This window comes from Siniperca chuatsi, linkage group LG14, assembly GCF_020085105.1.
Source record: "Siniperca chuatsi isolate FFG_IHB_CAS linkage group LG14, ASM2008510v1, whole genome shotgun sequence".
NCBI classification, from domain to species: Eukaryota; Metazoa; Chordata; class Actinopteri; order Centrarchiformes; family Sinipercidae; genus Siniperca; species Siniperca chuatsi.
Genome location: NC_058055.1, coordinates 23305278 through 23332678, shown reverse-complemented (window position 1 = coordinate 23332678; position 27401 = coordinate 23305278). Strand labels below are relative to the sequence as shown.

General features: G+C 41.7%; 1 protein-coding gene across 8 annotated transcripts; it reads right to left on the bottom strand.

The window, feature by feature from the left end:
- Positions 1 to 1197: 1197 nt before the first annotated feature.
- Positions 1198 to 27401, bottom strand: tecta (tectorin alpha). Of its 8 annotated transcripts, none has more exons than XM_044222557.1 (25): positions 25924 to 27401; positions 25352 to 25421; positions 22746 to 22810; positions 22477 to 22616; positions 22065 to 22352; positions 21527 to 21664; positions 21248 to 21413; positions 20655 to 21067; positions 19702 to 20272; positions 18994 to 19604; positions 18334 to 18904; positions 16545 to 17173; positions 15178 to 15835; positions 14237 to 14436; positions 13237 to 13617; positions 10712 to 10998; positions 9251 to 9531; positions 8349 to 8459; positions 6890 to 7092; positions 5645 to 5808; positions 5268 to 5516; positions 4725 to 4887; positions 4560 to 4644; positions 4124 to 4243; positions 1198 to 1658 (listed from the first exon to the last, which is right to left on the bottom strand). In XM_044222557.1, exons 3-25 carry the CDS (start codon positions 22807 to 22809, stop codon positions 1558 to 1560), a joined length of 6594 nt encoding a protein of 2197 aa, XP_044078492.1. In that variant the 5' UTR covers position 22810; positions 25352 to 25421; positions 25924 to 27401; the 3' UTR covers positions 1198 to 1557. The 8 variants fall into 8 exon arrangements, 7 of the variants coding, with proteins under 7 accessions (XP_044078492.1, XP_044078489.1, XP_044078493.1 ...); XM_044222554.1 differs by lacking the exon at positions 25352 to 25421 and having other exon boundaries at positions 25924 to 26395; positions 26951 to 27401; XM_044222558.1 differs by lacking the exon at positions 25352 to 25421 and having other exon boundaries at positions 25924 to 26069; positions 26951 to 27401.

The window sequence follows — 27401 nt, the reverse complement described above, 5'->3', positions numbered from 1 at the left end:
GAAAAACACATATTAATGTAAAGTAAACACAAAGTAAATGCAATCAGATCAGCCAGACACACATCTGGAGGTGGTCTGGCCTGCACTGTGATTGGATCTCAGCCAGGTGTCAATGCAGTCTGCATGTTTGGACACCTTCTTAAGAAAAGCGGCAAAGGAAAAATGAATAAAGCTCATACAGCAGCATCAGTTTGGCCGCAACTACATGTAAAACAAGGGTCACGTGACCAACGGGGAAAGCCAAATTAGCACTAGTGTTAGCACCGGTTGCCTTAAAATGTCCTCCCTCTGAACTTGTGGAGTGAATCCTTATGGACTTTGGTCCCACAGGCCCTATCATGTCCAATCTGCGAGGGTGCTGAGCCCTCACTTGTTTCCATGGAGATGAACGGATATTTCTGACTGTTCTTAACGGTATCAACAATGGTAGCAACAGTCTAAAATCCAAGGATATTCAGTTTACTATCACATAAAATGAATGAAAGCAGAAAATCCTCACAATGAGAAGCTGGAACTAGAATGACTAGTATATTTGGCCTTCTTGCTTAAAAAATTACATAAATTAATTAATCGATTACCAAAATAGTTGCTGATTCATTTTCTGTTGATCAACAAATCAATTAAGCGACTAATTGTTTCGACTCTTGCTGCATTACATTGTATAACAGAGATAAACTGATAAACTCTCCAGAAATTCCACTTGAGGCCTCTTGTGGACTTGATGAATTGTGGATTTGAACAGACTTAGACACTCACGGATGTTTGTTGTCCACTGGCTCCGACTACCTGATCTTTGCATATTGAGATCCGATCACATTACGGGCAGAATCGAGATAATGAAAATGCTTATTAATATCAGGTGTAAATGCAAAGGCCTGTGACCAGATGTCAGTATCCAGATAATGCTACCCCGACTCCTCGCAATTATGTTCATTATGCAACTATTCATTAGCTATAACTATTAGTGATTATCACTCAGTTCCAATGCAGAATATAATGTGATCATAGCAGTGTAAAGTAAGGGTGTGGATGGATATGAAAGTGTTTGCCCTCAGCACCAGTGTCCTGGATTCTCGTCCCATCTTTCTGACCTGTAAGTGACATTAAATATACCTTAAACTCAATATGCGTAGGATCAGAAAATGGCTTGCTTTGGCCCCACCTGGTGGTAGTATCAAAAAAGACACTGTGGCAGTGCAATGTGTAATGCATTCATTCTTCTACAAACAAAAACCATCAGAACAGTTTTAACTTTAACACAACACAATGAGATGTCCTGATAAAAAAGAATAATGGAGGAGGTGGAGGTGAAGAATGACATAATGTGAAGTGGAGGGTGAAACTTTTGTCCATGTGTCTGACTTATTTTTCTTGTTTAGATACGTACCTTCAGTTGCATCAGTAATATCTTTGTGAATGTACAGTGTATTGTGTCTAGATTTTCTGACTGGAACACAGCTGATCTACTGGCTAGTCAGGGCTGATACTTTGTGCATCTTCAAGTCTTTTTCTGTGTTTTATCTTTTTCATTGGTTGCCATCCGTTGCTCACAGGGTGTTAGGAGAGGAGAGTATGAATACGAGCCAGGAGCATGGAGATCACAGCGCTGAAGCTCAGCAGAGGAACCGCGGGTGTCAGGTTACAGCTCGAGCTCACAGCTGGGAAAAGAAGAAAACATTCATGATAGAGGATGCTCTGTGGCACTTTTTCTTGTGTTACAAAATATATGTTGTTTATTATTTTTATATTTCAGTTAATTTATTTAACATTAATTTATTTTTGTAATTGCTATTGTATTGTAATGTCTGGGTGCTAATGTTTTTAATGTTTGACAAGATGCTAAATATTTATTTAATAAATGTTTGATGTAAAATCTGAGCAAAGCAAAATGTCCAGAATTACTGTGTACATTTATGACAGAATCAAATTTAGATAGAAATGTCTTGCGATTTATTTTTAAATAATTTTTAAAAATTATTATTTTAATTACATTTCAAAAAAATTTGAAAAATCATGATTTCCGAAAGCCCAATGGGCAACAAACTGTCTAAAATCCGAAGATATTCAGAAAATGAATGAAAGCAAAAAAGAGAGATGAGAAGCTGGAACTAGAATGACTAGAACTAGACTGGCCTTCTTGCTTAAAAAATAACATAAATTGATTAATCGATTACCAAAATAGTTGCTGAGTCATTTTCTGCCCATCAAACACATCAGTTAAAAAACTAATTGTTCTGTGAGCTAAAGACACTACAGCACCTCAGCTTTTTTTGTTAAGTGACTGTCGGCTGCCCTTATTATGGAGAAGTACAAATGTCAAATTAATAAATAATATTACAAATTCATAAAGGTTTGACACCAGACAAAATGTTGACACATTTTTTATTGTCATATTTCTCAATTTAACTTTGTATGCATTTGTGTTTGTATTGAATATATTTTGTGTATTTATTTGTTCTTCATTTTCCATCTTTATGTCTGTAATTTAATTTTCAGTATTCAGTTTTGAATTTATATTTATTTATTTTTGTGTTTCTTGGTGTGGTTTTGATATTTAGGCACAATAATAAACCGCAGACTACAGGTGTGCAGGCAGGTAATGCCACTTGGCCTCCAGAAGACGTCACTCACTGGAACATTTTCAGTGTGTTAAACCTATGATACTAGGGTAGGTTTATTTATTTATTCCCTTTTTTATTGACAAAGGTGGGTTTCCACAACTTTGCACACTGTAGCAGCTTTAGACCCCTCGGAGCTTGTCTGATCTGCTCTGGGACTCTGGGAACTCTCTGCCCTGCTCACTGACTTGCTGGTGACGTTGCTGCCTGTTCTATCAATGATGGCAGCCCTCCAGAACAGACCGATGTGTTTGTATGTTTTTATGCTATTGTTCAAAGGAATTAAGCAGCAAATGGCAAAAATAATGATATTTACATATATATGACAGTGACAATGTGCAAAGAGGGTTACTACCGTCTTCCAACTCATTCATTTTAAACCAGTAGTGAACAGTGTGGTCGTGCTGTTCCCAGTGCAGAATATGGGCCTTAGGGTTTAATTTTAAACTGGCCTCTGAACAGCCTTCCTAACTGTTTGTTGTAGCACTCTGCTTTTAGTCAAGTTCGTCTCCTCTCTGTATCATATGTGCTAAGATGTAACATGACATTAAACAACGTTGACATAGCTTTAGCAACATTTTCTACAGAAACTAAAGTTCAGTTGGTATGTAAATATGTATATGCATGTAAATATTATTATTTTTGCCATTTGGGCAGCTGTGGCTTAGTGGTAGGGTGGGTCGTCCACCAATCAAAAGGTCGGCGGTTCAATCCCGGTTTCCCTCAGCCCACATGTCAAAATGTCCTTGGGCAAGATACTGAACCCCAAATTATGTGCCTTTGGTGTGTTAGTTTCTTTGTACTGATGAGCAGTTTTGCCATCAGTGTGTGAAGTGCTTTGAGTGGTCAGAAGACTAGAGAGGCACTATACAAGTACAGTCCATTTACCATTTGGTGGAAACACTGCTAAATACACCTCAGATTGGCTGTCTATCCTTCTTGTACATTCAATATAAAGATATATGTGCTAAACAATGAGCTGAAACTCACTATAAAGCTCCGTAAATCAGAGAGGAGCTGCAGATTCAGGTGATAATTCTCTGTAGGTTCATCACTACGATCGACCCCTTTCACATTGTCGCATTATCATTTGATACATTATTATCAGAAAAATAACGATTTAATGTACTCAAGTAGCCCTGAAGCAGGAAAATCAACTGCATTTAGAAGCACATACGGTTACTGGAACACTGGATATTGGGAACTGTGCAGAACTTTCAGTGGGTGTTTGATTGTAACACTGGTTAAACTGGTAACGATAAACCTGAAAAGTAGCCTAACTGGGGCCACTGTAACAAGGTATGATATGTTTCTATGGTAACCTTGGACAGAACCATTTAAACCTGCTCTATGGAAGCACATTTTCTCAAAATAAGACTGATTTACTGCTGATATATTTACTAGTCATACTATGATACTGTAAAGCCGAGATACGTTAAACCTTAAAATCCCCCGTCTGTGGCACACGTGTGTGTTTTGTGTGTATATGTGTGTGTGGTCCCTACTCCGGCAGCTTTTCCCATCTCGTTGCAGCATCCCAGTCACACAGCTGCAGACTGGTCCAGTCATCTTACTGGTGCAGATCTGCTCACAGCCTCCGTTGTCCTCCTCACACCAGTCTGATTCTAAGGAGACGTCACAGGTGAGTCATGAAAATCCGGCAAAAGCTTTGGAATGTCACTAAATAGCTTAGGAAAGTGCTGGAAAAGGTTTTGGATATAATAATTTCTGTAATATGAGAAATTAAATGCTGAGTTGTTGAAACCCCTTCAGATTTCCATGGAACTTTATATGATATGAGCTATCTGTCACATGCATTTACCACAGACAATGACAACAAAGAGCCAGTAGAAACTCATTTTCCCACCTAGAGGTAAAAACCTGAGAGAAGTGCAAAAATTAGTAGCTCCTTAAACCTGGACTGGACTCTTGCTTACTTACCTCTCCTTCTTATGGGTCCCACGCTCAATATGTGCTCTTTATGGTCACTGTCCTCCGAGTACATTCTTCTCTTGTGTGGACAGTTCTGGATGCACAGTACACATGCATTAATACAGTAGACGTTGTTTCATTACCACTTTTATTTAAGATGAAGATTTTTCTCACCACTTTGCAGGCGTTTGTTTCTGAGTCACACAGGGAAACGTCACAGTGGAGGTGGACCTCATCGTAATCCCCGATGAACTTGAAGACGGTGACATGGAAGCGACAGGTGAGTGACACACCGTTCTCTGCCATGCCAATGGTGTTGTCCTTAATGTTTGGACACCTAGAGAGAGCCAGATATTAAAGGAACATACTGTGTTTATGGGGGACTGTCCTGCCGAGTGTAGTCCTTATCCAAAGGAAGAAGACTGGCCTTTATCCAACAAATCTGATAACAAATTTGTTGCTCAAGCAAAAATTCCAATCATTCACTGGTTCTAGCTTCTTAAGTGTTAACATTGTAAATGCAAAAACAAGCAATTTGAAGACGCCATTTTGGGCTCTGGGAAATTTCACTATTTTCTGAGATTGTATAGACTAAACAATTCATTTTTTTAAAATCAACAGATTAATCAATAATGAAAAAAATCATTAGTTGCAGCAGTAGAAAAATCTGTGTGTGCGATGTTTGCTGTAAGCCCTACATTGTGTGTGAGAGCCTACCCTCTCTCTATGATTATATAGCGGAGTCGGTCACTGCTGTAGCGGGACGGCGTGGCCCAGCACATGTTTACTATGAGGATGAGCTGGTTTTCATCTGCCCCTTCCACAAAGACGCCCACGAAGAGGATGTCTCGCGTGCTGAGCACCACCTCCCCCTCCCTGTATGGATTGCGGTACGAGGAGTTCTTATATAGAGCCATCTTGGTGATGAAGTTTCCTTCCTGGGTCGGCAAGGTTAGGTTTATCACACTGGAGGATGGAGGACAAAGGAGGAGAAATGTAGCCAGTTGTTATGTCTAGCTATAGCATTTTGTTTTATTTAAAGTAAACATATTATTCTACAGCTAATCCCTGTGTCTACATGTGCCCTATCTGACCTGAGCATGGGCTTGAGGACAGTCTCCAGCGAGATCTTCAGGTCCAGTTCGTATGCGCAGGAAAACTCCACATTAATGGTTTTGTCTCTGGTGATGACGTTTCCGGTGTTGTTCACACTCTCTATCCACACAGTGTTCTTATACATGATGTGTGTGCCATTCGACTGTCAGAGAGATAAAGGGATGTTTAGAACATTCACCATCAGGAAGCAGAGAAGAAATGATGTTTGAAAACAGTTGATACATCAGTTCGGCTGCCTAATTATAATTTGATATTTCACTGCTAATAGTTAAAGGTCTGTCGCTTGTTTTCAGATAGTTTGAGTCTGTCTAAAGTTCAAAAATATGCCCACTGATAAACATGTATCTTGTTTGTTTATTCTGTACAAAAATGTAGATACAACAATTTGTGGTTTTAGGGGGAGTTAGGTGCTGAAACAATTTCTGGGTGAACAGCAGTTTAAACCTGGCAATATTTTCACTGTGAGCCAAGAAATAGCTAGAGCACGTAACTCGTAACCCGTAAACAGTTTTTTGATTACGGATTATACAAATGAGATACAGCGTTAAATTGTAAGAGTTGTTGGTAGGCATTCTTTTTCATTTTAGACAGAGCCAGGCTAGCAGTTTCCCTCTGTTTCCAGTCCTTATGCTAAGCTAGGCTAATCACATTCCACATGAGACATGAGATTGATATCAATCTTCTCATCTCACTCTCAGAAAGAAAGCAACAAAACGTATTTCTCAAAATGTTGAACTATTCCTTTTACTCATATTTAATCACACCCAGTACAAGTTTGGGACATACAGTATTTTGCCTAGCTCAGGCTGGAAGCAGAGTAAAAAGGATAGAAGAAGGTTTTATGCCAAATTTAACAGAGTGGCACACAATGTAAAATGCAGTGTGGAGACAAAAAAGAGGCTGACAATCTTTGGCAATGGCATCACTGTAATTACACGATGAATGCAGCAACAATTTGTTGATTTTAAAAGTAATAAACATAATGTAGCACCTTTACAAATATGCAACTTTACTGAAGACCTTTGAGTGGCATTCTTAAAATTATTATGGTTTAAACAAGTAAATCTTGGGAGCTTGTCATCAAAGGTGGTAAAAGGTTGAGAGACCAAGTCGCGGATGCAAAGAAACAGTTTAAAAAAGGTGATCCAGGTAGAAAGCAAAGTAATCAGAACAGTCAACACTCAACATGAGGCAAGTAAGAATACAAATGAATGTAAACTGACCTGTACGATGGAGCCGCAGTGTCCCTTAGTGTTGTTGATGTGGAAGGAGATGAAGTCCTCTCCCTCAATGCCGGCGCAGTGCTCATCGTTGATCCTGACGTCCTCTCGTTCAAAGCCCAGCTGGAAGAGCTTACACTTGGAGATGGAAACCTCCATCTGAGCATGCTTACAGGTCACCTCCGCCTGGAGAATGTCATCATCACCTGTCAGACACACAGAAAGTCATCATGTACCGAACATGGCAGTGTCAGATCAATATCACTATTCCTGGAAAGTGTGATGCTGTAAATTCACAAGAGTAATATTCTGAAAGAAACACTCATTATATGTATTTTTGTATATTTCTGGCATACAAATGGTAAAATGCATTAGTATACATATTTGGCTACTACATAATAACATTTTAATGCTGAATAATGTAGTAAAGAACAACTACATTATTGTATACAGAATTTTTTAAATGAGGGGCCTTTTTTACGATATCTTACATGGACAACGTTCTATGTAAAATAACAACAGCAGTATGATTTTAACAGTCGAGCCTGACTACAACAATGACATGGCTGATATTATTGGCAGATTTTAGCTTATCACAGATATATATATTGTATTGGTGTATATGTTGGCCAATAAATAACAAGAAATTGTAGTACAGATTATTGTATTTTGAAACTGTAAAATGTCCTGCTCAGTACGTATCTTCGTCACAAATCTTTAATAACCAAATTTAAGGGATTCTTTTCAAAAATTTTATTGTTATGTGTGTATGTTAAAAAAATTATATTGATCAATATATGGTTATCAGATGTTTTTAGCTCTCAAATATCAATATCAGAAATGGCCTCAAAAATCCAGTATCTGTAGGGCTCTATTTGACAACTTAGAATATTATACTGTAAGACAGCTTCATTTTGAACATTTTAGCATGTGCTTCAAAGTAAGTAAGTAAAAAATGTATTCTCTTTATGCCAGACAAGTGAAGCAGTGCTTAAGTGCCCAATTTTAAAACAGGAATACTGATCAATTACTTGAAACACAGTCAAACCATATTAAACATAAGCTTCTAATGGTGTGTTCAGACCGAACGCCAAGTGAATTTTTTGCGCGGCACCATTACATACAAAGTTAACGCAAAGGCGAATAATGCGCGCCGGGCGATTCGAATAGACCCAAATACACGTCCGTGCAAGTTTAAAATATTTAAACTTAAGCGAAAAATTCGTGTAACGCTGTGTCGCGAAAGCCTATCAGCGTTGAGATTCTTCTGATGTCACCGAAAATCAGAAATAGAATCTGATGTTGATGGTATCTGAAGTCAGACCAGGAGTGTATCACCTTTGCTGTACCATATTTCAGAATGGGTAGTAAAGTCTCATCTGTAGTATCATTTACAGCATACTGGGACAGGATTAAAACTGGGGATAGATGATATCACCTCATTGCCCAATGAAGCGCTCACCTCCAGTGCTGGTGGGTAACTCTGGGCAGCCACACAGGTCACCTCCGTTCTCCAGCTCACAGGTGAAGTTTGTGCAGATCTCTCCTGCACAGGGGTCATAGATCCATTCTGCTAAAGACAGGTCCACACACAATGTTAGCTGTCACACACAATGTTAGTTTAATTAAACATGCATGTTTAGTATGCTGACTAATCAGCAAAACTATGGCTAATGAAAAGCACTGAATGGAATTTCTGCCAAGGGCTTAATTTCCACTGGGGACAGGGAGGACATGTCCCTTTCAGTGTCCCCTCAACTTTTATAGTTTCAGTTTGATTCACTCACTAAAATCTCTCTAAAGTGTCCTCTTACTGTCCATTCACCAAAATCCAGATTGCTACACTCATTGGAGTCAATACACTTTACAAGCAATATTGACACATTACCTGTTGCTGCTTTTGCTAAATTAGCCTGTTGCTTGGAAGCAAACAAAGCCAAACACCTACAGTCTGATCAGATTACTGTAATTTCAACTAATCTGGGAATTTTGCATTAAAGACAAAACAATTTACTGAATACCAGTAACCCACATTTGCACAAATCAACAAATCATCCCTTCCACTAATATAATAATCTGAATGGAGATTAATAATGCCACTGGAAAAAAATTTATGAAAGGTATGTATTCTTCTATTGATCTTATCGTCTGTTTCTGTTGCATTACAGTGCACCTTTGAATGAAGTGTTAATAACATTGCATACACACACACATTGCAGTGTTGGATTCTTCCACTGTGGGCATCAAAATTAGTACATGTTTAAAATCGTGGCTTTAAAAATGTGACTGACTGCACAGAGACATGCAGTGCCATCTGTGTATGCCATGTGGATGAAAGAGGCTGGTGCCTCGCGGTGCCCTTACAGCAGTTCTCCTGGGTGATCCACTTGGTGGTGAGGGTGCCCAGGGAGCGGCAGGCCTCCGCGTAGGCTGCCAGCGAGCCACAGACCTGAGCCTTGCGGTGATTATAGCAGCCGTCCAGGTAGCAGGACTGGTAGAAGGGCCGGGGATCCAGCAGGCCGTGGCACGGCTGGAAGAAACCCTTCAGCTGGGTGAGCTTCTGACAGGCATCTTCACCTTGCAATGCTGCCACTGCCGTGTTGTCACAGGACTGAGCCAGAGCCACATACTGGGTTTCATCACAACTAGATGAGAAAGACCAACATCCCACTGTCAAAGCTATTGTTTTATTTATTATTAATGAGAAATCCAATGTTTGTATTTTTTCTACATAACATTTGTTTTTGAGTGGCATAAAGGGAACTACAATCAAAATATCATTATACAATCCTATACTGTAAAATGATCAATAAATCTATCTTGTATTTTGTCATTTTGTGCCAGCCATTTGAGTGATGGACATGCCAGGGAAAACAAAGTGTTAACTCAAAGGACACCAGCAGCAGGCACTCTCTAAGATAGTGGGCAAAACCAGGTCATCAAGTCTAACTCATAAAAAGATTATTAGTGATAGTTAGCTAACTTGAGCATGTGAAGAGTAGTCCACAAACTTTCCCTGTACAGATGGAAAAACAGAGTACTTTATATAGTTTTTCAAGAGACCGCACCACAGAGGAAATGAGGAGCAGCCAGCCAGTTATGCCCCTGGTCTCTAGACTGACAGGCAAAGCTACACAGGAGAGGAAGCCTCTCCCCAGCCCTACACACAGCATGCTAACCCTAGCTTATGTGGTATCCCAAGTCCACAATGCTATTGTATCTAAGGCAAGATCCCGTCCAGATAGTCCTAAATTATAAGACAATTCCTGCAGTTAAATGTGCCAGCCTGTCAGCCTAAACCAATGTCAACAGAGCAACATTAGCATTCATTTGGAGTCATGTTTCTGTCCACCTGACGAGTCCAATATTCACTCTCTCTTTAGCTCTGTTTTGGTCTCTCTTACCAACTCCTGAAGGAAATATGGCTCTTTAGCTGCTAGATGTTTGACTTTCTTTACCAACTAGTAGCTAACTTTGTCATTTTGTGCTGGTTTTCTCAGAGATTTTTCACAGGAAAATGTCCGCTGCTGCTGAAAATAGGGTTGATGAGAGTGGAGTTTGTGGGCTGTAAAGCCAAAATAATGAGCTAAAAGAGTCTATAAGAACTGCAGAGTTCGGTGATGAATCTCTGTGGGTTCGTCACTATGACAGATCCCTTTCACAATACACGTAGTCATTGTTAATATACAAAAATGCGGAATAGTGGAGCTTTAATGTTATATTTTGGGGATGATCTCCAAAAGGTTTCACAAGAATTGTATAATTACATACATGTACAGTAAATAGTGTACAAAATATTCCACCATGTCTGTAAGCTTCACTCACCTGTTCTGCATACCGTTGGTCTTCCAGCTCTGGGCTAGCTCCAGTGCGCTGACAGCCGGCTTGCCCCTGGAGGTGATGTAGTCATCACTGGGGTCTCCGTTGAAATTCCCACAGAGGCCACACACCTTGTTCTGAAGCCGCTGGCCCATTGTGATGCTAAGGGTGTTAAAGTGGTTGTATCGCACCTGGATGTCCTGGGGTGTGTCGATGACAATGAAACCTTCGGATGTGGACAGACGTGTCATCAGCCCAGTTAGAAACGGTACTGATACTGGTGTACCATTGACCTATGAAGACACAGGAGATGGAAATCATATCTGAGATAGGACACATAGTCACCTTTATTTCATTCATTTTCAGTGAGAAGCGTAACAGACAGCCCAAAGCAAAGATTGTGACAATCTGAGATGGTGCTGTAATTACTCTGGTGTTCTGGTGAATATGACCTGAGCCACTTCAGTGAATTACTACTGATACCAACATAGTTCTTAAGGTAGTTCAGAAAAATGTTGCGGTCAATGGCTCACTCAGATCAAGCAGGATCAAGATTCCTTGAGAGCCAAAGTTAAAGGCAATCAGCAAGTCATTAACTACCTCTGAGTGTACTTTCAGTGGAATGATATGGCCTAAAGCCTGAATTGGAGGAGCTCTACTAGGCTATTAGTGGTAATTGGTAAATTGGACTGTGAGAACTCTTTCAAGTATTCTGGCAAAAAAGAGGGGGATTTGAATTGTATCTGTTTGAACTGTTTTTGAGAAGAGGTTTGATAAAAGCATAGCCAGAGAAAAGTAATTTGATAATTTAAACTCCTAAAAATCTCCTAATAGAGATAATAGGTTTATTAAAGCGAGACTATGAAGCATTTTAAAGAAGAAATAACACAAACTTCCTCTTAAAAACGAAATGTTCAATTCATAAGCAATAAAACACACCCGAGCTCAATTCTACAGTATATACATAGGGTTTTACAGTTACAGCCTTTCTTGGTCTGGTATGACCTGTAGCTTATGGTGGCTAATGTTAGCAAACTTTTGCTAGATATTGCAGTGTTTTTGACATTGCTTACCTCGTCACTCTTCTTTACTTGTGGCAGTCTTAAACTATATTTTAGCATATACCATTATCCCATAATTGTCACCTGTGGTTACAGTATTCAGCAAAAGTTACATAGGCCCGCTTTAAAGCTGAATTCATCTCTTTTTGTTTTTGGTCAATTGGGGACTCCACAACAAGCTTAAAATCAGACTTGTTTGACATAGTATGGCTTTGTAAAGTTGATATGGCGGACATCTTAGCAACCTATTGCCTGTTTACACATTCAGCAGACACAGAGCAACATTAGCATTGATATGGAGTCTTGTTTCTGGCCATCTGGCGTGTGTAAAGCCAATATTCACTCTCCTAGCTTTGTTTTGGACTCCAGAAATAAACAGCTAGATCTTTCCCTGAAAAAGGTTCCACTGTGTCTGCTGTTAACCAAACCAACCAAATTGTGGGCCAGAAAACCAAAACAATGAGCTGAAAGAGACTAAAAAGTCTCTACAGAGCCAAGTGGAGCTACAGAGTCGGGTGATAATTCTCTGGGGATTCGTCACTATGAGCAACACCTTTCACATTCCATGTAGTCAATTGATCTGTTGTTAAAGGCAGAATATGTATGATTTGTCAGTTGCTGTAAACACACGATTCAAAGTTGGCCCCTCCTCCCCGCCTCAACGAGAGAGAGAGAGAGCAAGAGAGTGAATTAACTGTGTATGTAACTGATTGTTTCACGGCAATTACGTTCTAAAGCACAAATTAACACGCCGACACCTCTGCAATTGCTGGATTTTGTGTGAGTGCAGCCGAAGCCAGGCTTCATCCTCTCTGCTCTGCGTGAGTGTAGTTCAGCCCCGCCCTCGGTCAAACAGACACACAGCCCTGCACACAGTCACAGAGCAGAGGAGAGACGGCGACAGCGATATCACCTCACACCCTGCGCTCTGTTATTGGCTGCGGGCTACACACCACTGCCCAAAGGTTGATGCCCAGAAACGTCCTGAACACAGCAAACCAATAAGAAATCTAAGAAAATACAGGCGGAGGGCAGCGTCTCTGCAGATACAGACACCACCACACACTTCTTGTGGGTCATAAGTGATGTTTGAGTAGGATTATTTTTGTGTGAGCCTATACATTGTTTTTCAGGAAAATCCTACATATCCTGCCTTTAATATAAAATATTGATTAGTGCAGCTTTAAAGATTTGGCAGGAATAAGGTCTGAAATGCAAGTTAGCTTTGGAGGAATAAACTATATCACACAAGAATTTAAATGAGAACGAGTGAAACTGTATAATGTATTCCAGGTGCGAATGAAATATTCAAGCAGTTTGATAAACCAGTACCAGGTGATAGACAGGTGTTTATCTAAAGTGGGTCAAAGTTTGTTTTTGTAAAGTCAGGTTAGGGGTTTTCCATGACATCCACTGTAGAACTGATCCATTTCAGAATCAATGTAATGTAATCATGACAAGGTCTCTCACCTTGACAGTGCTGCCAGAGATGAGTATATTCTCCTCATTGATGTAAAGGTAGACATGAGAGATGGTGGTAAGGTTGGGTGTGCTCCATTTATCAAAGTTAGCGATGAGCTGGAAGGACAGGTCAGGCAGCTTGTGACAGTTTGTGGACAAGACGAAGGAGCAGGAGGCCGGGAGCCGCAGCGATGCCCCATCAAAGGTCCTGAAAACCCCACCGCCAGATGCCACACAGTGCTGGGAGCGCCGCGCAAAGCAGCCCCGCACTCCGTACCGTAGGGTGCACTCTTCCTCTGCCTTACAGCGCCTTGGGTCGCACTGGATCAGGTTTCGTCCTATGCACTGGCAGCGTTTGGTACAGTCACTGTTCCAAAACAGCTGTTTGGGCTGAAATAAAGAAAGATTTCTGTTAAACTCAGAGCTGAAACAATGAATCAATTAATTGATTACTTGATTGAAAATAAAAATAATTTAAACTATTAGGTTTTGGAGTATTGGGTGGGGAAAACAAGCAATTAAATGACAAAAAAGAAACTGTGATGGGTATTTTTCTATATCTTCCAACATTATACAGCCTAAGTAATGACTTGATTAATCCAGACAAAAAATCAACAGACTGATCTATAATAAAAATAATCTTTAGTTGCAGCCCTATTCAAACAACTCTATGATTCTGATGCAACTTTGCAAAATGCGATTTTGTTATGAAGGATTACCTTTACAGATTGAATCAGAAAAATGTTTTTGTTTTCCCATACCATTTCTATACTGATATACTGATAAGGTCCAGTATGATGGATTTAGTGGCATCAAGCGGTGAAATTGCAGTTTGCAACCATTTGAATACCGTTCGCATCACCCTCCCCTTCCAAGTGTGTAGGCGAAACTATCTAGAGCCAGTGTTTGGTTTGTCCGTTCTGGGCTACTGTAGAAACACGGACCTTTAATTAAAAGCCAATTTTAAGTCATTGAGTTTATTCCATGTAGTGCTGGATGTGAGACTGACCTCATAGTACTTGCCATCAGTGTAGCAGCCACAGTTTTGAGGCAGGATGCAGCTCTTGCCATTGAGCACGTAGCCCTGGTCACACTGGCAGCCCTCTACACAGTCCTGGCTGCAGTCCCTCTGGCCGCGGGCTGGGGCGCACTGGGGCGGGCAAACCGACATGCAACTGGAGTAATGGCTGTTAGGTGGACAGCTCTGGACTGGGAGCAGGCAGGTTGGCAAAGATATTAGCTAACAATTGGACTGACTACATTGTACACATTGATACATTGATTGGAGAGTCGTTTGTTCACTTTTATTGGCTCTATGACAGCTGTTTAAAGGAATAGTTCAACATTTTGGAAAACATGCTTATTCGCTTTCTTTTTCAGACCGAGATGAGAAGATTAATATCAATCTAATACTTGCCTGTTAAGTACAGAGCTGGAGTCAGGGAGTGATTAGCCTAAAGACTGAAAGCAGGGGGAACGGCCAACACCTCTACAGCTCACTAATTAACACGTTGTATCTCATTTGTTTAATCCATACACAAACAGAAATGTAAAAACGACAATTTGTGGTTTTAGGGGGAGTTATGTGATGGAACTATTTCTTGATATTTACTAATATTACTGTTTCACCCAGTTCACCCAAATTAAAAAATACTTACCTCTAGTGGTATCTAGCCATACTAGTACTTTTGGTTTTATGTGCTCAGAGTTTGAGCTATGTACCTCTCTTCCTTAAATCTGACACAGTGGAGTTGAATGGAATTTGGTTTGTGGTACTCATTGCATTCAAAAACTGTAGTTTCAGCAGTAAACATTTAAATATTTTTAAAGAAAAAATGTCCTTGTTACTGTCGTAACAGTTTTCACTGGCACAACAGGTAAGAGGAAGAATATGTACTTTTGATTTTGGGGGGAACTGTCCCTTTAAGGTGATCCAAGACTTGCACTCACCACAGGGTGTGTCACTCCTCCAGCCGGTAACAGGCACCCCTTGGGTCTGACAGGTGCTGGCATATATCTGCAGCCAGTTACAGATTGTATCCTGGGCTCCCTGGTCCAAACAGGTGTCCTGCAGGCAGCTTTGATAAAAGAACGCTGGCGCTACCTTGCTGTGACAACGTGCAAACGCACCTCCTCGATCCACAATTAGCCCACACAGCCTCACTGCCTCAGGCTCCATAAACACATATAGTCCATCTCCAATGTGGAAACGCATGCCTGTGTTGACTTCATTTGCCCCACCGTCGGTGCCGATGTTCGTGTTGGCATCAGCCACCATAAGAGGAGCATCATTTAGCACGCTTTTCTCTCCCAGGCCACAGCGTGGGCAGGAGTCTCCACAGCCCACCTGGCAGAAGGTGTCCCTCTCTGCCCAGGCCATGCCCCAGTCAGTTGTGGTAAAGGTGGGTGGGGATAAGGGCATGTCCTGGCAGAGGCCGCAGGAGGCGTTGAAGAGGTCACGGGGCAAAGTCAACAGGAGGAGAGTGTTCCAGTCAAAGGCCACCTTCAGGCCAAAATCTGTCTCCATTATGAGCTGCATGCCTAAGGTGAAGATGTTGACCTTCCCTGGGCCCAGCTTCAGAGGAAGGTACAAACGCTCCTTATTCACCTGAGTGAAGAGAGAGTCAATAAACGTGGTTCTAGTTTGAAGAGGTTTAACTCTTATTCTAGGATCCCCATCAGCTGACACACACACACACACACATCCCTACAGAAACATTTTTAGCACCAATTCATAGTTTCTAATCCAACTGACCTGCATGTTTTCAAAGAATGTGGGGAAACCCAGGTGATCAATGGATAACATTAAGACTCACTGAAAGAGCTTCTATGTGTTTCTCATGTAATCTAATTTTATAAGAGAGAAAGACAGAAACAGGAGAATGAGAAAAAATGTGTGTGTGTATGTTTGTGTGTGTGTGTGTGTGTGTGTGTGTGTGGACGTGTTGGGTTATGTGTGTCATTTCTATTCCTCCTCAGATCTTTTAGTCGGTTTGTGAACCCGGTCCAAATGTCGCTCAGGGTCGGGGTTTTGTCTGAGCCAAATCCAGCCTGATAAAAGATGCCCATTGAAATTAGATCCACCTTAAGCCAATCAAAGAGGAATTCACCCTCTGCCTGGTTATTCTATCGGCTTGATTAGAAATAACATGTCCTCACAAATACAACAACTATGACCTTCATGGGTCATGCATAAAAGTGGTGTTAAGATGTAAAACATTCATATTATGAACCTTATTACAGGTATCCCTAAACTGAACACACTATATAATCATGGCTCTTGATTCATTCACTGTTCTGCCTGTTCATGCACTCACCGTGACAGTGTTTTTGTAGCTTCGTGACACTTCAATCTCATACTCGTAGACCTCTAGTACAAAGCCCCTCACCCAAATTGCCTGGCCTGTGTCCCTTTCTTCATTACGAGCTGCCAATTTAAATTGAGGAAAAGTTCCACTGATGGTTGTGTGGCCCATGTTCTCTCTCCTACAGTTGGTGGTGGCCATCCTAAGAGTACAAGAGCTCTGCAGCTCAAATGGTATGCCACCAAATGGCAGAAAATGTCCATAACCAGCAGCCACACACAGGGCCTCAGTCCGCGGCTGGCAGAAATACAGGCCGTCATTCTCCTGGCAGTACTCCTCAGAGTTACAGGGTGCGAGCTGACAGTATACACTGTTGTCAGAGCCATTGCAGTAGCAGCGCTCCTGGCACTCCCAGTCTGTCCAGAAAGTTTGATTAGTGGCCAGCTGGCGCCCATGGCTCATACAACCACAATCACTGCGTGCCACACACAGGCCATCACGCAGCACAAAGCCTTCCTCACACTGACACCCCTCCTGGCATGGCAGAGGGCATGGCTCTTCAGGCTCATCCAAGTTGGCACAGGTCAGAGGGCAGGCGCTGGTGCACTCATCAAAATGACTGTTCTCTGGACAGGGAAGAGCTGAGACAGAAGAACGAGGTAAGAGACAGCAAGAGAGAGACAACGACCAAATCCATATTACAAGAATACTCCAGCAAAAACCCTTATTTTGAGTATAAAATACTCACCCGCTGTAGGATTGAATGGTGGCTTTGAAGAGTTTTATGCTCGCCCCTGGGCAGCAGCTGTAGACAGCTTGGAGTCAAAACGGTTACAATGGATTCCACTGGTGACCAAGTTTATGGCAAAAGAAGTGTAAAAATGTCCGTGTTCTCAAACCACTCCTGCATAATCCACCACTTGAGTGTCCATCCATATGCTTTTTATACTATTTTATTTTTGTCAGAATATGACTAAATACAATGCTTTTCTTTGTCACTAGCATGATTAGCTGCGGATGAAACGTTGCTAAGGACAAATATAAGCAGCTAACTGCGCTAGCATCAAACAGAAGCAGTGAATTAAGCCATATTTTGGGAAAGATTTGATTATTAGGAGCATACTGAGCATATGAACAATCTGCTGAGAGGTGGATTGTGCTGAAGGAGTGGTTTGAGGACATTTTAAAACTTGGTTGCCATTGGAATCTGAGCAACTGACTACTGCAGCGATCCGCGAAGGAGCAAGCTTTCAGAGCCACCTTTCAAGCATACAAGGGGTGGAACAGAGCCATCATCATTGTTATTAGTTCCACCTGTGCTTTTCATGCTTTGACAAATCCAAATGACTGCTGCGAAAAAGGTCTATGAATCTGATTTATATGGGAACACTAAAGAAACAAGAGTGCACTGATGCTATCAAGACTATCAAGGCAATCAAGAATCAGACTGACAGTTATTCAGAAAGCAAGATGACATGTTCAAGTTCAATTTGGTGTTTTTACAGAAAGAAATATTTTTTTAGGCTTCAAAAGGTTGGGAATGACTTATTTGCGAAACACTGCTGTAGAAGAAATCAATCATTCACTTGTTGATTTGTTGTAGACAAGCTTGCTTGCTAACAAGTTACAACATAGTGAGACAGATTCAGAGTTGTTAGAAGGCATATTTTTTATGTTTTTGGCAGAGCTAGTCTACCTGTTTATCTCTGTTCTAGACACACAGCGATGATCTTTTCATCTCACTCTGGGTTTAATGCCAAACTACCGCCTTTTCCTTTAAAGTAACGATGTATCTACTCACGGCAGTTGGTTGCACTCCTCCAGGAAGCAAAGCCTACTTGAGCGTCCTGACAGGCGGTGGCATAAGCGTGAAGTGAAGAACATAGGGCTGAATGATTCCCTTCCTTTACACACATGTTATACAAGCAGTTCCTGAAGAATGGTGAGGGGTTGACCACTGCATGACATGCCAAAAATGAACTATTTCCCGGGTCATTGATGTTGCCACACATCCAAGGACTCTGGTACAGACGCAAGTCTGTGCACATTCGATACAGGTCATCACAGTCACCATTACAGGTGAGGTCATCAGCAATGGACCGCCAGCCCTCTGTGAACTGTTCAGTAGACTCCGCCAGGCGTCCATTTGGAAGGCGAAGGTCATCAGTGGAATTGCTATTGAAGACGCCACATAGACCACAAGTAACATTGTAGAAGAGGGTGGAGAGGGAGATGTTGAGGAATCCCTGGCGTGTGTAGTGGACACGAAGCAGACCACGGGACTCCACCACTGTAGCATTGCCTGGTGCTCTGTAGATCATCATTGTCTCCATCGGATGGACATATGGGAGCACCACTAGTTCACCATTCACCTGGAACACAAAAAGGTGTCATAGCCGTAGGTATTCAACAGCTGAAAATACAAACAAAAGGGTTTTTGCCCTGTAGAAAAAATACTAACCTTTACTGTATCAAAATCTAGCCCTCCCATCTGAGCTTCAAGGTTAGCCACTGTAACTACCACAGGTCTTTTCCAAGCAGGGCCTTTGTTCACCAGCCGCCTGCCCATCTTCACCTCCACCACTGAGCCATTAGCTGGCACTGTGCCACACAGCTTCAGCAGGTAGTAGGAACTGTCATCTGGGAACAGCAGGAAGGTTCCATCAAAGGAGGATGTCACTGAGTTCTGGGTGATTGAGCACACTCCCTCCCTCCGAGGGTAGCAACCCAGCAAGCCCACCTCCGCCACACACACCTCACCCTCTTTACAGGACTCGTTGAAACAGGAGACTTCTCCAGCAGGCCCGCAGTTGCAGCGGAGGGTGCATTCACCTTCTTCACCGCTGGGGCCTGCCCAGAAAGTGTTATTAAGGGGGTAATAGAGGCCGTTATGCTCACAGCCACAGTCTTGACGCTGTACACAATGGCTCCCGCTAAGAACATAGCCTTGGTCACACTGGCAGCCCTCAGTGCAAGGGTGTGCACAATACAGGGGAGCGGTGAGGTCCGAGCAGGAGGCTGGGCAGGCACTTGTGCACACTTGGTAATGGCTGAACTCTGGACATGACAAAGCTGAGAGCCAGTAAGAGAGAAGAAATTATGTCAGATGACACAAGTGAATTAATGTAAGATGAAGAATCTGTGTAAACTGAATCAAACTGAATCTCACCGCAGAAGGTGCGAGATCTCCAGGGTCGTATCGTGACACCAAGGGCCTGACAGGCCAGAGCGTAGGCCTGGATGGCCTGGCAGAGTGTGGTGATATTATCCCTGTTGCTGCACATGTCATATACACAGCTGTACACAAAGGCTGTAGGGTCCACTACAGCTCTGCAGTCCCTAAAAGGTCCATCAGTTTTGTTGATGAGCCCACAGTAGTCTGAGCGAAAGTAGAAGGCTTCTGTAAGAGGGTCACACACACTGCAGTTTTGGGTGCAGCCATCTGTACACCTCCAGTCTGTGTCCTCTGCTCTCCAGCTGCCCCCTAACTCCACAACGCTTTCTGCTAGAGAGCCGTCAGGAAGCACAGGATCATCAGCGGGGTCATCGTTATAGTTACCACAAAGGCCACAAGTGTTGTTAAAGTAGGAGCTGGGTAGGGAGATGGATGCATAGTGTTGGCCATCATAGGTTACCAAGAGTCCAAAGTCTGTTTCTAAAGCAACAGCAACCCCAGACTGGTATATCCTGACAGCACCAAGCTGGAGTTGGACTGGTAAAGTCTTTATCAAGCCATCCACCTAGAGAGGGAAACAGAGGAAAAATCAGAAAAGGAACAATGGATGACAGTAGAAAAAGTCCATTGTCAATATATGCCAATTTAGAATACTGCCACTTTCTTCCTATCCCTTTATTCATGACAAAACTCTCAAAATGTGTATCCTGGATCGACTGTTTGTACTTTATTATGTAATATTTTATATTATGAATAATCCAGGTAGATGCATTCAAGAGGTAATTAGTTTGTTTACTGCCCAAACCACTCTTCCAAGGTGGTCAAAGAACGACTTTAAGTGTAAATGCAACCACATAATCAACACTTTTGCATTAGCCCAACCAAGAAACACACACAAGGCAAATATTGCGGTAATTCCCGATATAAAGGGGTCCAAGGATTTTCACCTGGACTGTTCCAAAACTGCCTTTGGGTAACATGACTCTGTGGCCATACACCTCCACTGTGACATCTCTGAGCCAAGAAACAGAGGCGACCCCACGGTTTTCATTTTTGGCCTCCACACTGAAGAAGGGCAGTCCTGCCACCTCCCAGCAGGGCCGAGCCAGCAGGTAGGAGCAGGTTCCCTGGAAGTGATAGAGGAAGCCATCGAAGGTGTGATAATGAGGGTCGCCAAATACCACACAAGTGCTGGTGCGGGTCGGCTGGCAGTAAAAAGCCCCTTCCTGCTGCTCGCAGGTCTCCAGCTGCCCGCATGGAGCATCTTGGCAATGCACCTCATTGTCAATATCAAGACAGCGGCATCGCTGTGAACACTGGTCAGACAGCCAAAAGATTTCCCCTCGTCTGTAATAACGCCCTGGAGAGGATGTAAAAAAGACGAGGTAGAAGAGGTATTTACAAGTACAGTTCTGTAAGCAACTGAAGCATTTCATTCCAAAATGTCATTGATAGCTCTCAGTGTTAAAAATGCTGTAGATACTTTGCAAAAGAGAAACCTGTGTGGACATAATTATCAGCGTTTGACATATGAACTTGCCATTGTAGCTGCAGCCATTGGCAGGATCTATAAGTTCAGTGTCTACGCGGAAGAACCAGCGCCCAGGGGTATTTACATTGGTTGTCTGTTCAATGTTCACTATATCATTTGTCCGTGATCCTGGCAGGTTGAAGAAGTGACCAATGTCTCCACCATTAAAACCTGACTGAAAAGGGAAAGGTGTGAGGAACGTGAGGTGAAACGTTTATCATATAATTTCTATAATAGAACAGGATTATCATACGTTATGAAATGATCTTGGGGACATTGTGAGAATACCTGAGCTGTAGTCCCACCCAGTCCTGTTAAAGGATCTCCACCACTGGCTGTTCCTGTGCTCCATGTGATTTCTCCATAATTGAACATACTGAAGGATGCCACGCCATCTGAGATTAGTACAGTTTGGAATGTGTTCACCTTTTAATCAAACAAGAGGATTAAAATAGTTTTACAAAGAGAGAAAACAGGGATACATAAAACATAACAAACAAAAAAGAATACCATAATGGAGAAGAATCCTTTCAACATTCAACAAATGTCCAACTTGCAGACAAAACAGCAGATTCACTGAATTGCATTTGAGAACCCAGTTCTTCAGAAACTGACCTTGAACACAAAACCCCCTGTATTGTAAAACATGAGGAAGTGGAATTTCAAAATGGCACTAGACAAATGTCTGATGAAATTATATTTTGTAGATCTGGTCAAACATGGAAATCTTCACCAGATGTTTCTTAAATAACACTGTCATTTGTGACTACTGCTGACCTGCAGTTGCCTTTTGTGTGATCAATATTTTATGCAGTTTGGACTTTACCGGGGTTGTCTGGCTTCCTCCATAGAAGGTGACTTGGTGCCATGTTGATATAAAGACCCAAGTCGCTGTGAAGGTGGGCATGTTTTTGAAGTACTTCCGGACATCTTGTGTTGCCCTTTCCAGTATTTCCGGTTCGGTGGACTCTCTGTAGTACACATCTCCGCGGATGCCGTTGTGCACATCTGCCCAAAGTGGAGCAATGAATGATCTGCTGTCACTCAGGGGAAAAGCCTCTGGTGTGAACTGGCTAACCTGCACGTTGAAGGAGACCACACCATTGTTGTTGACCTATGAACAGAACAGACAGGGTTGTAGTTCAGCATCATAAACTATAATACACATTTTATACATTGCAATAAGTTATTTTAAGATTGATGGATTAAAGCTTTCTGTGCAATAATAAGAGACTTACATAGATGGAACGGTAGGGGACATTGAAGAAAATGAAGTGAATGAGCACAGTAATTTCAGGAGAACTCCCATCATCCATCTTGGGGGTCTCTAGATCCCTATGGCCAGGTCCATACGGGTACATGATATCCCGAGTACTAGCTAAAAGGAGAATAATGCATAAGCGCTCATTAAATTGAGTTTTCACAACCCTAAAAGATGACCTAAAAGATGAAAGAATTGATGTGAAGGATGACTAACATGTTCCATCAATATTTATGTTTCTCATACCTCCCATCTGTACAAAGATGCTGAAGAGGTGGAGCAGAATGACTGGACAGCCTTGCCTGACCATTCTAAAATACAGAGTAAGAGAATGAGATGAGAGATCATATCGACAGTGATTCATTTGCTCACTATGTTACCACTTCCTTACATATTAAGCAACCCTGTCTGAGCAAGTGCTACATTATCTGTCTTCCTTAAAGCTAATAGAAATGCAGACATGAGTCATAGGACAACTTCTCATAAACAAGGCAATTAGACAAAAGTAGAGAGGAGGGAGAACCATCAAACCAACGTCACGTTACTTCTTTAAGATCAGGCTCCCAGGTCTCCCCTGAGTAGCCCTGAAAAGGCCCTATTATGCATGCCAGAACAATGTGTCAGGATCACATTTGCCTTACGGTCCCATGTGAGTTGGCAACAGTGGACTACGGGCCTCTCTGTGCTTCGGTTCCCTGCAGCTGACCGAACTGGCCCACTCTGCTCCAGCGTCTCTGTGTCTGAAGCCGCGAGGCTGCTTAGGACCTCATTACCACTTCTGTTTGGGAGCTATCCATGCCTTGTTGGCCAAAGGGAGAAGAGCGTAAACACTGCGGCACTAATGGCTTTAAGTGAGTAGGTTTGAATTGCCAAGGTCCTTGCAGTGGCCCCTTGGGGTTGTTCAGTGCCTGGCTTGGCACGTTTCCCATTGGCAAAGTAGAGTGTACAGCCAAGTTGGCAGATTTTACAATCACCATATAGCATTGAAACTTCAAAAGGTATTGTCTGTACATTCAGTGAATTTAAATATTAATGGGCCTATACATCACTGCCAACTTTACCCATAAGTTAAAACTGGTCCCTTCTGGAAACCATAGACCTTGTGAGACATTCTGCCTTTCTTAACCCTTGTATTGTCTTCACGTTTGGGACCCTCTGGTATCCCTCGGGTCAAATTGACCTGGGACATATTTGGGGTGTTAAAAGCAATTACAAATCAAAATTTTACTTCATAAGCCATTAACATATATGACCTTTATCTCAATTTCAAACAACAGAGACAACATATATGTTTAATTATTGCAATCACCCCTACTAGAACACAATTAAAAATGGAATATTTTTGCTGATTGTTCCAACCATTGTCAACTTTCTTTTGAGAAGCTCCTGTCCCAGGTTGTACGATGTGAAAAAGTTGTCACAGGTACTGTTGTGACCACTTAGGCCTTGTGACATATCTAACACCACTTTAGCACCACTCACCACTGGACACATGACACAGTGTCAAGAGAGATTTGTCACCAGATTTAGTTTGGAAGTTTTTAGGCAAGAAATGAACTGTTAAGGTTTTTTATATATGTGGTTGCTTTATAAAAATAATTTGAAAAGTTGTTCTGACATTTTGGAGATTTGATGTGACTAGCTGGCCTGCTAGCTACCAGCCAGTCAGCGTTATCTCAGCAAGCCCTTTGGTAATTTACCGGAAGCGCTGATGCCTCTGTAGTGTTTTAAACATAAAATACAATTCGTTTTGGAAGATAAACTTTAGTTTCAAAATCTAATATTTGTTGCTAGTCAAATCGGTTTTACTAAAGGTAAAGTTAAGGTTCATGTCTTTACTGGGCAGTTTACGTTGTACAATAGCGCTGTTTCTGTGTAGTTTTGGCTTCTTATATGTACATGTAGCACCACACATCAATAGAGTGTTAATGAGTGTTAATGTTAATAAAAAGAGTTAATATACGTATATATATATATATATTATTTTAAATGAAAATGAACAGAAGCAGTGTGGTGCATGATGTTATTTTTCATTCTATTATCCATACACATTACACTGAGGATAACAGGTATAATCTGTTGACAGTAGATGCCTGTGAAAAAGCTAGCAAGTGGACCTTTGAGTTGAGATTATTTTGTCACACAACAGGTGTGTAGTTACGTTGAAGTGTAATTACCAAAGCCTGGCTGAGCTGGTGTTGTCTGGACCAGCCATCTTTGTTTTAAATATTGACCAACGAAATTCAGGAAACGTTTTCCTTTTTTTTAATATCATTTGAAAACTGGACTTTATAATTTAGGAATCTATGTGTAAATACCAGCAAACTAAACTTTTACTGTCCTGAAAACAATAATGTTGCTACATGAGGTATATGAGGTCATTTGGATATTTCTCTCAAATCTCTCTAATGTGTGAATCATTTTCAGCTGATGGTAAATTGTGTTCAGGTGTGCCAAGGTTAGTGAGCACTGCTGAGAGAAGTTTGCTCTAATGTCATCAGCCTCTCATCATACATTGCCAACAGAAAGATTTCCACAATTGCTCTTTTGAGTCATGTAGCTCAGCATCTTATCTGACTGGTGTTAACCCCAGGGCCTTTTAGAGGGGCAATTAAGATAAAGCTTAGGACTTAAAAGATGAACAAGACACTTCACATTTATTTGATTTACTTTTTTTTGTTTTGTATTTGAGGCTTAAAAAATAAATAAATAAAAAGTCAGACCAATATTCAGCTTAGAATTTAAAACTACTCTGGTGAAATAATTACAATCGCAATGTTAAGAGTTAAGAAATGACATACATTTAAATTGTCTATTTTATAGTCTTAATACTAACGTTAGTGGAAATGTACCTGCTGGCAAGAGTGGACCGAAGGTTCCCAACTTGAGGTTTGGAACCCCAAAACGGGTCCCAAGATAAATCTGAGGGGTCATAAGATGATTAAAGGTGAAAGAAACCAACTAACATATTTTTGTTACACAAAGTGATGTTTATTTTTATGACTTTTTTATGAATTTTTGTGGAATACTGGATACCTTTACCTCTTCAGGTTTCTAAAAATCCTTAAACTGAATGAATGAATGTGAGAGGGATCTATCATTATTTGGTTGAGATGCACATAGCTCATATCTACACTGTCATAACCTGTGATGAGGGGTCAAAAGTGGACTTTGAGACAAAAAAGGTTGGGAACACCTGTATTAGATATCAGCAATTGTATTAAGCCATGAAGCCAACAGCAGCCTATATAGCAGAAAAACACATTGATAATGTTTCCTAAACAGATCGTAAATGACCCCAAATATCTGTCATATAGTCAACAGCCCCATGTTTGCAGCATCAAAAAGTGACAAGCCTAATGAGGAAAGCTCAGGTCAAGAAACCACTGATGAAGTGGAGTAGAGGAGGAAATCATGTCCTCACCTGCCTTCAGAAGATGGACATCTAGCACCTCAATAGTCTAACCTGGCAACCTCCACACAGCAGAGTCCCATCCAGCAGAGGACCATCCACAGAGGTGATGGTGGTGATGATGATGGAGAGAGTAAAACGAGTGGAGGTGATAGTTGCTGAAGTGATGAAAAGAGAAGAGGGTATATAGAGGAGCTGGATGTCCAGATAGAAGAGCACCTCTTGTTCCAATTCCAGCTCCACAGAATTTCCAGCAGAAGCAACAACAGTCCAAATGTTTGTATTGAGTGTTTAAATGGTGATGTCCTTAGAGGAGATAAGTGGAGATTGAAAAGCCCCTGTTGAAGCTGTGGAAGGAGCTTTGCCTAAAGAAGCAGGTGCAAACTTTACCTGGGATAGTGTTCAACTTAATCTGAGATCAGTGTTTGGGGAAGGGGGTAGGTGGGGAGGAGAGGGAAGTTGAGGGGAGGGACAGCATAGGAATCTGAGGAAGAGAGGGAGTGGAAGCAGAGCAATATGTTAGAAGGGGAGAGGGGAGGTCAGATATGTGGAAATGATGGAGGGAAGAGGAGAAATCAAAGAGAATTACTTCTTCCAGACATGTTTTAAATGCAGGAGAAAAGGAATGTTTTGTACAAAGAGAGGCTGTCATACAGGGTGAATGTCAAACCTTTTGGGCAGGATCTGTCATTAACACCTGCAAGGTGCAAAATGATGATAAAATATGTCTGGTGGAGAATTTGGAGGAAACACTGCGGCCTTTATTTTTATGGAACAATGGCGTTTGAATACCAAGGTCTTATTAATGTTCCACTCAGCATCTAAAGCAGCATTTAAAAATATTTGGTGATAATGTCTATACAAATGGACAGTGCATTTTTCTCCCCTACTGAATTATTTGTTTGACAAGTCCTTGGCAGGTGTAAAATAAGGTTGACTTTAGACTCTGCCTTTGGATTAGGCCTCAGTTGTGGTAAAGACTTTGCCAGGGTTCACTCAGTGCAGTTAAAGCTCAGGGCACCTGAGCACACAAACTCACCATAGTACAGTCTCACTCTGGGGCATTTATGGACAAAAACCAGCAACACACACAAAGTCTGAAACCTTGCTTTTCAAGCTCTGTGGTAGGTAGAGTTACAGAATTAACATGAGTCACTTTGGATACTCTGTGTACCCCCTTTTTTAATTAGGAACAGCCTCATTTACAAGGTTATACAAGACACTTCATTTCCATAGATGCTGGAGAGATAGCGAGGGGAAATCTCAGGTGGATCCACACTGATAGGGTCTGGGAAGGAGAGGGCAGTCAGTTGGGTCTTTGTTGCAGAAGGACAGTGGAAGTAATTGGAGAGGCAAGGAGCAAGATGTGTGAAAGGCTCCAGGACTGGGGGCAGGGCCCAGGCTCCCATTAAGCAGCACCGAGGCTCTCTGTGGAGGCTTCTTTTATACCTCCCACGTCTTGTTGTGTAAATGGACATATACTCTTAACC